Raw genomic sequence first — 14,390 nt, 5'->3', positions numbered from 1 at the left:
AGCAGAGAAACATCTTTAACTGACTTGTGCACACAGTACGTTCCATACTTGTGTTAATACAGATACGTATGTTACCTTTAAAAGTTTGTGAGTTTTCAGAAAAAAATGGACCAAACACTAATAAAAACAAGGAGCCCAGGTGATCCAATGTCAGTGCCCATAAAGATGGCTGCACTCCACCTTGTCTCAAGGACAGAGAGTTCAAAGCTGTCCTCAGCAAGTCATGAGACCTAAAGGTCAAAGCTGTGGCTCCAGTAGGATGTCTGTCTGTCTTAGTCTAAATAACAACAGACCTGAATCTGAGGTGTGGCTACTCCTGACCTCAAGGCTAGGGAAGAAGTTTGGAGCTAAGGTGTGGTTACTGAACCCTTAGAATGAGGGAGGAAGAAAAGTCTGTTTGTTCCATATACATGATACTGTGTTCCCATTTTTGGTTATGGTATGTAAGAATGGTAAACAACAAACTCATGGCATTTCAGTATTGACTGAATCTGTCCCCCTGACCTTTATTCTGTCTCTCTCTTTTTCTTTATTGTCTATAGCTGGCCTTTCCCTCATCCACACTCCCCCATTTAGATATGAACTCGGGGCCACTAGGCTGGTTCCGACTAAGCCCCACAAAGACAGCTTCCAACAATCCAGCCTCTCAGATGCCTCTGTTGCAGTTTCCTCAAAATTCTACATTTAGAACAACTTCAAAGCTGCTAGCTGAAGCAGTCTCACACACTACTCCAACCAGGACTTCAGATAAGCTCTGAACTTTTCCATCACACAGACTAAACAAAAACAAAACAAACAAACAAACAAAAACCCCCACAGCTCTCCCAAGACTTGATCATGGTTCCAATTTTCTCAGAGTCCCCTAAAGATGTCATCACCCCCAGACAACAGGAAGCAGTCTAGAGAACATGATTCCCACATTCCCAAAAGGTGTGGTGGGTGGTTTGGGTCAATGTTTACGGAGGGTTGGTTGCAAGTTGCTATTGGTCATAATTAGGGCAGAAACTAAGCAAAGGAAGTTAAGTTCAGGGATCTTCTTCTGAAAAGAAAAAAATGGGGGATATAGGAATGATAGGGAAAAGGGTACATTATTGAATCTACTTTAAACTAAAACAAACAAATTACTAATCTCAAATACCTTGGTATTAATTTTTGTATATTTGATATAATGTAAATTTTTTTGTTTGTTTTTTTCAAGACAGGGTTTCTCGGTATTGCTTTAGAGCCTACAATGTAAGATTTTTTTTTTGTTAGAACATTCTGCATATGTTTTTACTCTTGTTTAAGGTATTGTACCTATGCAGCTCATTTTAAAATGTAATGTAGTTGGGCAGTTAATGGCACACGCCTTTAATCCCAGCACTGGGGAGGCAGAGGGAGGTGGATGGTTCTCTGGAAGTTGGAGGCCAGCCTGGACTACAAAGCAAGTTACAGGACTAGGGCTGTTAGACAGAAAAACCCATCTCAAAAAAAACAAAAAAAAAAAAAAAAACAAAAAAAAAAAGGAAAAAAAGAAAAGAAAGAAATGCAGGTTATTAGTTAGCCATCTATAGCAATCAAATTTGTGACCATTTCAAACACTTCAGGAACCTACAGAATATGACATTTAAGATGTTTTAAAAAACTAAAGCTTTTCATGGCAATGAGACATGAGGTCCTGAGTTCAATTCCCACAACCTCATGGTGGCTCACAACCATCTGTACCGAGATCTGGCGCCCTCTTCTGGCCTGCAGGCAAACGTGGACAGAACACTATACATCATAAATAAATAAATCTTTTAAAAAGTATTTAAAAAAAAAAAAGAATGATGGGTATCAAAGAACCTCCACATGGAGTGTGCTTTCATTGTGACAAAGTTAGCCACTGGACAAAGAAACTGCCCTTGCCTTGACTGCTGACAACATGTTATCAAATTTGGACAAGCAGGATATTTTTTTAAAAGGTGACTGCCAAACTTGCCAAGGCAAGGTAGGACAGTTCTTCAAAATTCCTGCTTCACAAAAAGAAAAAGGTCTGTCAGGCCTGTAGGCTGAAGATAGATGTCCCAACATTCCAGAGGAATCTTGGGTGACTGCCCAGGCAGTCAGATGTCTCTATTGTTTCTATAGTTTTAGAAATTGTTTATTCTGTGCTTCCTGCTTACTCAGGTAATATTATATCTTTCTTAGGTCTTTGATGGGATTGACAACTTTACAGTTACAGTTTTCCTTGTTACCAAATTAAAGAAATAAACTCCCAAGAGATGTGGAATGAATAAGTTTAAGAAACATAAAAGCTTAAGTTGTTTATCTAGAAAATGTTTTAAGGTCTAAAAGGATTATTTGGGAGCTGACAATACAACTTATCATAAAAAATGGCTTAGGAGGGCTAGACAGATGGCTCAGAGGTTAAGAGCACTGGCTGCTCTTCCACAGGTCCTGAGTTCAATTCCCAGCAACCTCATGGTGGCTCACAACCATTTGTAATGAGATCTGGTGCCCTCTTCTGGCCTGCAGGGACATATGCTGGCAGAATACAGTTAAAAATAAATAAATCTTTTAAAAAAATGGTTTATGTATAAAACTTTGGACTCATCAAGATTGGACAGATAATTTCTCCAGATCTGTTAAATACAAATAGACTAGACATTGTAAATGTAATTTTTTTTTTTTTGAGACAGGGTTTCTTTGTGTAGCTTTGTAGATCAGGCTGGCCTCGAACTCACAGAGACCCACCTGCCTCCCAAGCGCTGAAATTAAAGGTATGGACCACTACCACCCTCTAAAAGCTACTGTTCTAGATAGTCACACTCCCCCAACGTGGCCAGTGTGGGTATTGTAAACAACCTGGAGTTGAAAAGTATACAGTGTGTTCAAATCCCTGTGGCCCTGTCAAACTAAGTTAAAGGCCAATCTGTACTGCCTGAGACTCAAAAAACCAGTCAGGCTAGACATAGGAGTTAAGAGTATCACTATAATTACTATTTTATATTGAAAGAAGTTGGGGCTGGAGAGATGGCTCAGCTATTAAGAGTGGTCCCTGCTCTTCCAGAGGACCATGTCCAGGTCACCTAACCTCAGAAAGGAGGGGATGGAAGAATGCCTGTGGCCATGTCAGGCGGCAACTGAAGTTCGAGGGCTAAGCTAGCCTGGGAGACCACAGACCCCGGAATGTCTACTGCTTCTGTTGTTCCTCTCCATGCTTGCCGCTGCCATCTTTCTCTGGTATGAGGCATGGTGTGAATGGGTGTGGCAGACCCCCACTGCCTGGAATGTAGTGTGTTTATCTGATGGAAACATCCGTTCTACTGGGCATTTTTACCTGTGGATTACTATGAAAATGATTTCTCCTTATGCTGTACTGTCTAATTGGTAATAATAATAATGTTAGTTCAAATAGAGTGTTGATGATTAAAAATATAAGCAAGGAAGTGTCACTCAGCTAGAACACATGAGTTTTGATTGAGGAGCCATATAGACTGTAGCTTAGGATAATGATTAAGAAAAACAATTTAGTCCCAGTAGCCCAGCTGATTTAAATTCTAACCTTAATGTTGGGAGATGTTCACGGGTTTCGGGATGCAACATAGCTGAAACAGAGCTTTGAAAATAACTTAAAGTTGGACTAAGATGTTTTTGTCAAATAGCTTTGAGATGAACAATCCAAGAAGACAATCTGAAGTTTTAGAAAGGCACAGTTGAGTGAGGAACTCATTACGGTTAGGGAACAAGAACAAAGCAGCCCAATTATTGTTGGCTGACGTCCCCTCCTTGCTAGCATTGGTTGATGACCAAAGGTGATGACTAGTTCCCAGTTCTGCCCTCAATCTCCTGATATAAAAAAACTATTGATGAGTGGATGTGTATCCTAGAGATTTAAAGTAGAGCTGATTGATTCTTCTCTTTTTCATGTATAAGTTTAGATCTATGATTCCTTTAAGATTCCTTATAAGATTGCCTTTCAATATAAGTAATAAAGTAACTACAAAATGCAGCCTGACAGTAAAAGACCTGGATGAGAAGATATCTTGCTTGCCCACAGTTAATCTTTAAGAAGTTGCTTGGGTATGAAAGTACCTGGATTCTTGGGATAATTTGTTTTTCACTTATAATAGGTAAAATGTTCAATCATGTAAGGAATATGGAAAACATGATTTTTTTAACCGTTTGATTTATTCATTGTCATCATTCACTTGAAAAACAGAATGTGACCACGCTGTAGTTTTTTTTTTACATTGCCTAAAAGATTTTGCTGGGGTATATAAGCCAAAGGGAAAGAACAGAGATAGAGTTAGAGAGGGTTAAAATGAGTTAGAAGGAAAACATCAAGAATGAAGATAGACCTAGGAGGAAAACATCAAGAATGAGAGAAGGAAATCACCAGGAAAATAAAGAAGAACAAAGAAAGGGCTATAGGAAGCCATCAAGAGAGAGCGTGAGTTCTTCCCCTAATGCCCTCAGGTGGAAAAGTCTAGTATGCTCTGACTTTGTGGATTCCCTTTGAGCCCTGTGCTGCTGGGCATCAATAATAACAGGGAAAGGAACAAGAGGCAGTGACCAGGAGGCGGAGGCAGGCAGATCTCTAGGAGTTTGAGGCCAGCCAGAGCTACACAGTGAGACCTTGTCTCAGAAACACAAACGCAACACAACACAAAACAAATAAAACTCAACAAAACCACAAACAAGCAAAAAGAAGAGAACAAGCTGGGACATGACTCAATGGTACACCACTTGCCCAGAATATACCAGTGACAGGCTGGGATGTCCCTCAACAGTAGACCGCTTGGCAGGCATGCAACAGGCGCTGGAGTTAGTCCCAACACACACACACACACACACACTCACTCACACATGCACACACATGGATTTGAACCTAGGGTTGACATGTGGCTCAGTGGTTAAGAGTGTGTACTGCTCTTGTACAGGACTTGAGTTCAATTTCCAGGACCCACACTGGCTGGCTTAAAACCACTTGTAACTTCAACTCCAGGAGATACACCTCCCACGCCCTCTTCTGGCCTCCTCAGGTACTCACTCACACATACACATGCAAATTAATAATTGTATTTTTTTAAAAAAAATATTTGAACCTGTTTCCTGGGAGTAAAGTTTTTCTTCATACCCTGTTACTGGAGACTGGCATATTTTGGGGGTCCCATTCTGCAGCCCCAGTCCCCACTCAGCTCTGTCCAGATGCACAAGCCTACCGTCTGCCTGGCCTCACTCACCTCCACCAGAGAGTAGTCCTGGAAACTAGTGTCTGAAAGCAAGATGGTCTTTTCATCTTCAATACCACCGAGGATGAACACAGGTGAATGGTTTACAGTGTACCACAAGGGTCTCGATTTGGAACTCTTAAAGTGTGCACTCTTCAGAAGAAACGTCTGTCAGAGGAACAGAAAAAGCATTCAGCCCTCCCCTGCCTGACTACACATGCCTCCATCCAGCCACGAGCCCAAGTTCTCACCCAGCCACGAAGCTCTCTGCCCTCACCAGAGCCCAGGCCCATCAGGGGCCTCTTCCTTTCCAGCTCTCCGGGGGGCTTTGCACCAGCTGCCTCTTTATTCCTTTTCCTTTGCTTTCATTCTCCCCTTTTGGGAGGTGAGGTGCATTGAACCTTAGCAGTACCAGCAATTACTATGAGCTCCATCCTCATGATTAGGACACGTTTGCTGACCGAATGAGTAGTGAACTCAGAACATGGGTGGAGGGCTGGAGATTTGGCTCAGTGGTAGAGCTGCTAGTCTAGCATGTACAAGGATCTGAGTTCAAGCACCAACATCATAGATGTGCACACATGTGTGTACATGTACGCATGCGCACACGCACACACACGCTGGAATATGATGCAGAAATCATGAAGAATGGTTTTAAGTTTCTTTTTTCTAGGAAGAGGTAGTAAAGGAGTCCCTCCCTTGGGTGTTCTCTCTCTCTCTCTCTCTCCCCCTCTCATTTTGTTCTGTAGAAGAGGCTGACCTCACACTTAGAGATCCACCTGCCTCTGCTTCCTAAATGCTGGGATTAAATACATGTGCCACCATGGCTAGTGTTCTCATCTTTGAAATGAGTGTACATGGCATGTGAGATGCTCAATGGGTAAAAGATGCTTGCCACCAAGCTTGATGTCTGGAATTTAATGATGGAAGGAGAGAATCAATTCCTAAGAGTTGTTTTTTGACTTCCACATACATGCTACCTGTGTGTCCCCCACCTCAAAACAGATAAATGTAGTAAATAAAAAAGCTAAAAAGAGTATCTAAGGCCAGGCTTGGTGCTCCATATCTATGATTCTAGCACTTGGGAGGCAGAGGCAGTAATTTCACAAAGCTTGCCTGGGCTGCATAATGAGTTTGGGACCACTGTGGGCTCTTCTGAGACCCTATTTTACACACACACACACACACACAGACACACCACACACACACACACCCACACACACACACACATACACACATACACACACACCACACACACACACACCACACACACACACACACCACACACACACACACACCACACACACACACACACCACACACACACCACACACACACACACCATACACACACACACAGACACACACACACACACACCACACACACACACACACACCACACACACACAGACACACACACACACACCACACACACACACACCACACACACACACCACACACATACACACACACACACCACACACACACACACCACACACACACATACACACACACATACACACACACACACACATACACACACACACCACACACACACCACACACACACATACACACACACACACCACACACACACACACACACACACACACACACACACACACACACACACACACACACACACACACACACACACACCACACACACACACTCACACCCCACACACACACACACACCACACACACACACACACACACACACACCACACACACACACACCACACACACACACACACACACACACAATACTACAGAGGGGCAGTGAGATGACCTGGCAGGTAATGACCTGGCAGGTAATGGCTCCTGCTGCCAAGTCTAATGTCTTAATCCTAGGCAACTCCACATGGTGGAGAGAGGAAAACTGACTCCTAAAAGTTGTCCTGTGACTTCCATATGCATACCATGGTATAGGTATAGCCACACACAAAATAATAACGTAACAAGAGAAAACACTACATAAAATCCAATGAGACAACGGGGCATGTGCTAACATCCTGTGATTGCGCTCACCTGGAAAGCATAAGGCTCTGTTCGGTCGCCAGCACCTGTGTGTGTGTGTGTGTGTGTGTGTGTAGCCACTTGCGTGTGCAAACATCCCTCCCTTCCAGAGTCACTATGAAATAGGAACTGAATGGTACATTTAGGAAAATGACACCTGGGGCCTGGAGCTCTGCGAATGGGATCTGTGTTGGTGTGGGGGACACCAAGGCCACATGTGTCTGATCCATACCTTCTCCCTGTCAGCAGCCCTCACCTCATATCCCATGGTGAAGATGGATTTGCCACTTGCATCTTTCTTCAAGAAGCCATTCATATTCATATAGAACCTGCAAGCAGGCCCCAGTGAGGAATACCACCTCACAGCTCACAGCCACCTTCCCCTGCTCCTCCCTTTGGCCTCCCCTGCTTTCTTTGGGATTCTGGGGGTTGGCATTCCTGAGTGTGCCCTGGGCTTGAATACCTTTGGGGAGGGATGTAGGGCCCCAAGCCATTGCTGCTGATGTCCACACTCATGACTACGCTGCCATTTTTGGTGGGCATTGGTGCATACCAATTCAAGGCGCACAGGATCTCTGCTATGCAGTACCCTGCTGGTCGGATGGGGCGCTGAGGCACTGGAGACTGCCAGAAGCCCCTACAGGCCTCAGAGTGCTCCCCACTTCCCGCCTCCACTCACCACTCCCACCGGTGGTCTGGCCCACCTGCAGTGCGCAATGGAGCAGCCTCCATCTGAATCTGCAGATTTTCAATCTTCCAGCGATAGAAATTGACTGGGTACTTGTAGCTGATCAGGACCACGGGTCTCATCCCCATCAGGTGACCCTTTCGGACCAGCTCCTCGTCATTCTGAGGGGGAGAGGCATGCCTTAGTCTCAGGATCCTCCTGTCTGAGCTGAGTGGGGACGACAGGCATTTCACAATAGAGGGGTAAGATATGGCTGTGCAGCCTGCTGTGATGCCAGCTGCTTATTCCCAGCATTCTGGAAGTGGACACAGCAGGCTATCTCTTCAGGGATAGCCTAGGGAGACATTTAGGGAGTTTGAAGTCAGCCTGAACTATAAGTGAGACCGTCTCAAAAAAAAAAAAAAAAAAAAAAATCTAGAGGCGAGGTTATCCTTCACCTCTCACCCTCTCAGTAAACTGAGCAGGAGATCACCACAAGTTTGAGGCCAGCCTCGTCTATAACTGAGTCCTAGGTGGATTGTGTATCTATTTCTGTGGGTTTATAGTCTCTCTCCTACACCCTCTTCTGGAATCTGCAAGCTCCAAGCATGCATGTGATATACAGACATGAATGCAGTCAAAACACCCATGCATAAAAAATAAAAATTTTAAAGAAACAAAAACTTTTGAGCAGAGGGTAATGACTCATATCTGTAATTGCAACACTCAAATAACAGACACAGGAGAGTCAATGCAAGTTCAAGGCTAGCCTGGTCTAAGAAGTAAGGTCCAGGCCAGCCAGGGCTCCATGGTAAGACCTTGTTTAAAAAACACAAAAACAACCAAGCAATGGCCACACACCTTTAATCCCTGCACACGGGAGGCAGGCCAATGGATCTCTGACTTTGAGGGGCCAACCTGGTCTAAGAGTGAGTTTCAGAACAGCCAGGACTACACAGGGAAACCCTGTCTTGAAAAATCCCTAAAACAAAAAACAAAAACAAAACAAAACAAAAAAAAAAAAAAACACTAACAGGGGTTGGAGAGATGGTTCAGTGGTTAAGAGTACTTGCTGCTCTTCCAGATGCCTCAGTGCAATTCCTAGCACCCATGTGGTGGCTCACAACCATCTATACAGGATCTGATGCCCTCTTCTGGCCTAAAGTCATATACATAGATGGAGCACTAATACATAAAATAAACAAATCTTTTTTAAAAATTAACAAAATGTAAAATAAAGTCACAAGTAACACACAAAAAAAATAAATAAAAATTAACAAAATGGAGCTCTAGCACTTGGGAAGCAGAGGCAGATAGATCTCTATGACTTTAAGACCAGCCTGGTCTACATAACAAGGCCCTGTCTCCAAAGAAAGAACTCACAAAATAGAACACAATGTTTCCAAACCATGTATTTGATAAACAACAATCATTCCAAATATATAAACAATTTTCACAAATCAACAATAAAAAGGTCCCCCAAAAAATTGATTTTAAAGCAAGTAAAGGCTAAGCAGTGGTGATGCACACCTTTAATCCTAGCATTCAGGAGACAAAGGCATTCCCATCTCTGAGTTTGAGGCCAGCCTGGTCTACAGAATGAGTTCCAGGACAGCCAGGGCTACACAGAGAAACCCTGTCTTGAAAACCAACAACAATGAGCAAGGAAGGCCAGTCAAGATAGCACATGCCACCTTTGAGCCTAGCACTTGGGAGGCAGAGGTAGGCAGATCTTTGTAAGTTCCAGGACAGCCAGGGCTATGTAGAAAGACCCTGTCTCAAAAAACAAACAAAACAACAACAACAAAAGCAAAATGGGCAAAGTCAGGTTGGAATAGTGGCTCACACCTGCAGACCTAGCACTTGGGAGACAGAGGCACAAGGGTTGCTGTGAGTTCAAGGCCAGCCTGGGTTATGTAACACTACCCTGTGTCATGAAAGAAAGTAGGCAGGGCTGGAGATGGCTCAGTGGTGAGAAGTTTATATTATTCTTCTAGATGACCAGCACCCATTTCAGACTCTAATACCAAGGGTTCATCGCCCTCTTCTGACATGCATAGGCAACTGTATGCACATGCCTATACCCACCACATAACTACAAATCAGGGTTTTTAAAAAAAAATAGCTTACAATGGTTAAGCTTGTCTCTGAAATTCTTGTTTTTTTTTTTAAGATTCATTTATTATACAGTGTTTTGTTGGTATATTTGCCTGCAGGCAAAAAGAGAGCATCAGATCAGGTTATAGATGTTTGTGAGTCACCATGTGGGTGCTGGGAATTGAACTCAGGAAGTCTGGAAGAGCAGTGAGTGCTGAGCCATCTCTCCAGCCCAAATAAATATATATATTTTAAAAAGAGTGACTGTTTATAGACGCAGTTTTTTTGGGGGGGTAATAAAAATGATGGTCCATGTGATGGCTTGAATCAGAGTGCGAGAGGCCTCACAGGCTCATATGTTTGAAAGCTTGGACCCTGGTTGTGGGTCTGTTTGAGAAGGATTAGGTATGACCTTCTTGGAGGAGGTATGTCACTGGGGGCAAGCTTTGGGGTTTCTATAGCCCCCACCATTCCAAGCTCTTTCTGCCTAGTGGGAGACTGAATCCTTAAGGCCTTCGGGGTTGATGGAGACTGCTTTTAAACTGTATGGAAAAACATTACTGAAAATGATGGCGAGTTGGAGACTTACTGAAATCATCCCATTCACACTGTAAACTCTCACCTTTCCCATACAGGAGAAGTTGACTTTCAGGTAGTAAGGAAAACCCATATATTTCTGTAAGGAAAGGTGGGCGAAATATTCAGTCAAGAGGTGTACTGACTCAGGACCCCTCTGATATTTACTGACCCACAATCCCTTTGATACCATTGACCCCAGGTCCCTCACCTCCCGCGGGTCGACTGGCGAGTCTACCAACTTTTCGAACACCTCAGCCACTGTGTCCGTGGGTTCTTGTTCCAGAAATCGATCCTTAGAGGGGAGCGAGCCTACTTTCTCGAACTTGCTCAGGACAACAAGCCAGCGACACTGTTGTAAATGACACACCGCCCACGGCTTCCACGACAACAGTAGCACTAGCAGCAGTACCCAGAACGCCCATAGACTTGGTTTTCTCCACCACACAGGGCTGACAGGGGACATGACTAGCCAGCACATCACGCCGCTAGGACCTGGAGAACGTGGGGGTCAATACCCACTTGCAAGTCTGCTCGCTGGAGCTGCTTTCTGGGAAACCGCTCTGTTCTGGCCTTTCTTCCCGACCCCTTTCCTGGCTCCACCTTTGATCAGGCTTCGAGCCCGCTCCCCTCTCCTGCTTCCGCCCCTGCCCTTACTCTCCGCCCTGCTCCTGCCCTTACTCTCCGCCCTGCCCCTGCCCTTACTCCCGGCCCTGCTCCTGCCCTTACTCTCCGCCCTGCTCCTGCCCTTACTCTCCGCCCTGCCCCTGCCCTTACTCCCGGCCCTGCTCCTGCCCTTACTCCCGGCCCTGCTCCTGCCCTTACTCTCCGCCCTGCCCCTGCCCTTACTCCCGGCCCTGCTCCTGCCCTTACTCCCGGCCCTGCTCCTGCCCTTACTCCCGGCCCCGCCCCTGCCCTTACTCTTGCTCCTAGTCCCGCTCCCTCTCTTACTCTCAGTCTCTCCTCTAATACTCCTCGCCACGCCCCTGCTCTTTCTCTCAGCCCCGCCCCCGCCCTTACTTCTGGCCTCGCCCCTATCCCTGCGAATTTTTTCACTCTGCTTCCTAGTTGCGCTCTCTCTCCTTGCCCCGCCCTTGTTCTCCCTACTCTTGGCCACGTCTCTCTTTTTGTTTCTTGCCTTGCCGAAGCCCTTCTTTTCCCCACTCTTACGCCCCTCAGAATTATGCCCCTCAGAGATCACCGACTTGTTCGTGGACTTGGCTCCGCCCTCAAAGGCTGTACTGCCCTCAAACTGCTCCTCGCCGCGCCCCTTTCTCTTCGCTCTTGCCCTGCTCAAGAACCGGCTTCTAGTCTTGGTCTTGTTCTTCTGTGAGTTCTTGCTCACACCTCCGTCCACGCTACGCTCCCTGCCCTGGCTCAGTCCCTGAGTCTTGTCGTAGATCGGTTCCTTGCTGGGCTTTCTGTCCTGGCCACGTCCCTTGTCGGGGCTCAGTCCCTGAGTCTTGCCGTGGATCGGGTTCTCGTTGGACTTTCTCTCCTGGCCATGCCCCTTGTCCTGGCTCAGACCCTGAATCTCGCCGTAGATCGACTCCTCGATGGACTTTCTGTCCTGGTCACGCCCCCTGTCCTGGATCAGACCCTGTGTCTTGTCGTAGATCGGCTCCTGGCTCTTCTTTCTCTCCTGGCCACGCCCCTTGTCAGGGCTCCAGCCCCGTGTCTTGTCGTAGATCGGCTCCTGGCTCTTCTTTCTCTCCTGGCCACGCCCCTTGTCAGGGCTCAAGCCCTGTGTCTTGCAGGTTGATTCCTCGCTCTTCTTTCTCTCCTGGCCACGACCCTTATCGGGGCTCAAGGCCTGTGTCTTGCGGTAGATTGGTTCCTCTCTCTTCTTTCTCTCCTGGCCACGCCCCTTGTCCGGGCTCAAGCCCTGTCTCTTGCCGTAGATTGGTTCCTCGCCCCTCTTTCCCTCCTGGCCACGCCCCTTGTCCTGGCTTCTCCCTTTCCCCGAGTTCTGGGCAACCTGGCCCTGCTCCTGCTCCGGATTCCTCTCCTTCTCCCGCCCCGCTGGTTTCTCCTCAGCACCCGCCCGCCACTCCGCACCAGCCCTTTCCCGGGCCTGCGCCTTGTCCTTAAGGAATCTTCCCTGGTCGCAGGGCCTCACTGATGCTCGGGTTCTCGCCCCACCCCGGAATTGCTCCACTCCGGGCGACCTTCCCTCGCCCCGGGATCTGTCTTCGCCAGGTGGTCGCTCCTCGCCGTGCTCCCTCTCATAAGTAACCCTCTCCTTGCCCCAGTGTTTGTCTTCGCCTCGACTTCGCTCGTGATCTAGGGGTCTTTCCTTGCCATAGACAGCCCTATGGCCGTAAGACCTCCCGTCGTCCCACACCCAGGCTGACTTCGCGATCCTCACTGCCCCCACCGACACCTTTTCCCTCCACCTTTTCTCATCTCTCCTGTCCATGCCCCGAAAGTCAACCTGTTCTATGCCCCGCCTCTTCTGGCCACGCCCATACTCGTCGGAGGTTAAACGTTGGCCTTCGCCCCGCCCTTTTGCCGCCCGCTGTTTCTGTATCTGGTCCCTCTGCTGGATGCTTCGTCCCCAGCCTTTCCTTGCCTTCCCTCCCCTCCCCTGCCCTCCCCTTCTTAACTCCCTCCCGCCCCCCTCATCCCCTAGGATGGCACCGCCCTCGTCTCCCCGCCCCGCAGTACCAGTCACTTGGTTAAAACCGGTCAACCGTTGCTTGGCAGCGCCTGTTCCACCCCTCTTGCCAGCTCCTAAAATGGCCGCTCGGACTTCCACCCTGCGCGAGGCACGCCTCCGTGGCGCGCGTGGTTCCATGGTAACACGCATTCCCAACAGGCGCCTGGAGCTGGAGGGCTGGCCTCAACTCAGGCTTCCAGATGTGTGGCAGGCAGAGTCTGGAAGCGCGAATCTCTGTGCTAAGAAGGACCTCGAGGAATTTATGATTGTTCCTCCCGAGGAAAAAGATTTTCCAGAACCTCTGGGGGAAGGGACTAATGTGATCCGAAAGTGGACTCCTATAGCTAAAATTAGGCAGCTAGTTTAATATTAGCCTACTTAAGAGTTGGGCCTCTCTAGTCAACAGCCTGTAAAACAATGACTGAGGGGCAAAACGTCAATTACTGATCAGGAGACTGGGATCTGATTGCATGGTGAGCTAGATAACAGTCTTCCCGGGCACTCAATGATGCACATTCATACATGTAAATAAATCTTTAAAAAAAAATAAAAAAATAAGATTACTGCTTAAGGACCGCGTGTGGAGGCGCATGCTTTTAATCCCATCACCCAGGAGTAGAGGCTGTGAGTTCAAGCTCAAGGCCAGCCTAGTCTACAAAGCCAGTTCCCTGACAACCAAGTCTTCCGTACAACGAAACCTTGTGTTCAATGAAACCGTGAAGAAAGAAGGGGTGAGGAGGTGGGAGGAAAAGCAGAAAGAGAAAGAAAAGAACAAAGGTTGGGAATTGGGACAGTTGGTAGAGTCTGCTCAACAGAATATGCAAGCCGGTGAGCACTCATAATCCCTCTACACAGAAAACCGATAGCCGTGGCCTAAACTGCCAGCTAATTCTCCAGAGTCTGCTTCCCATAATGCTTCAGAAGTGTTGGGATTACAGAGAAGAGCCTCTGCCTCTAGCTGGCTTTTCCCACAGGTCCTGGGGATTAAACTCGGGTCCTCAGGCTTGAGTGGTAAGCACTTTAAGCCATTGAGTTATGTCCTTGGCCTTGAGCTCTAACCACAGCATATCCTACCAGCATATGCCACTACAATTGGCAAGAAAATTTTAGAACAAGCATAAAGGACAGAGCATAGATCTACAGTGGTCCCTTTGGTCTTTGTCCACTCGGCCCCCGAGAGT

The 14,390-nt window shown here is 46.9% G+C and overlaps 2 protein-coding genes across 2 annotated transcripts in view; both read right to left on the bottom strand.

Moving 5' to 3' along the window:
• Nucleotides 1-11,205, bottom strand: part of Catsperg (cation channel sperm associated auxiliary subunit gamma) — a 30,268-nt gene extending 19,063 nt beyond the window's left edge. The window contains exons 1-6 of the mRNA XM_051207205.1: nt 10,762-11,205; nt 10,597-10,650; nt 7,915-8,059; nt 7,674-7,800; nt 7,467-7,539; nt 5,208-5,363 (exon numbers count right to left, since the gene is read on the bottom strand). Of these exons, the coding sequence (XP_051063162.1) occupies nt 5,208-5,363; nt 7,467-7,539; nt 7,674-7,800; nt 7,915-8,059; nt 10,597-10,650; nt 10,762-11,031 (825 nt within the window). The 5' untranslated portion in view covers nt 11,032-11,205. The remainder of the gene's footprint in view (nt 1-5,207; nt 5,364-7,466; nt 7,540-7,673; nt 7,801-7,914; nt 8,060-10,596; nt 10,651-10,761) is intronic.
• LOC127238918 (uncharacterized) lies at nt 11,031-13,347 on the bottom strand. Its single transcript, XM_051207692.1, has 2 exons — nt 11,689-13,347; nt 11,031-11,045 (listed from the first exon to the last, which is right to left on the bottom strand). Exons 1-2 carry the CDS (start codon nt 13,345-13,347, stop codon nt 11,031-11,033), a joined length of 1,674 nt encoding a protein of 557 aa, XP_051063649.1.
• Nucleotides 13,348-14,390: the final 1,043 nt, after the last annotated feature.

Source organism: Phodopus roborovskii, unplaced genomic scaffold, assembly GCF_943737965.1.
Source record: "Phodopus roborovskii unplaced genomic scaffold, PHOROB, whole genome shotgun sequence".
Classification (NCBI taxonomy): domain Eukaryota; kingdom Metazoa; phylum Chordata; class Mammalia; order Rodentia; family Cricetidae; genus Phodopus; species Phodopus roborovskii.
This window is presented reverse-complemented; position numbering and strand designations above follow the sequence as displayed.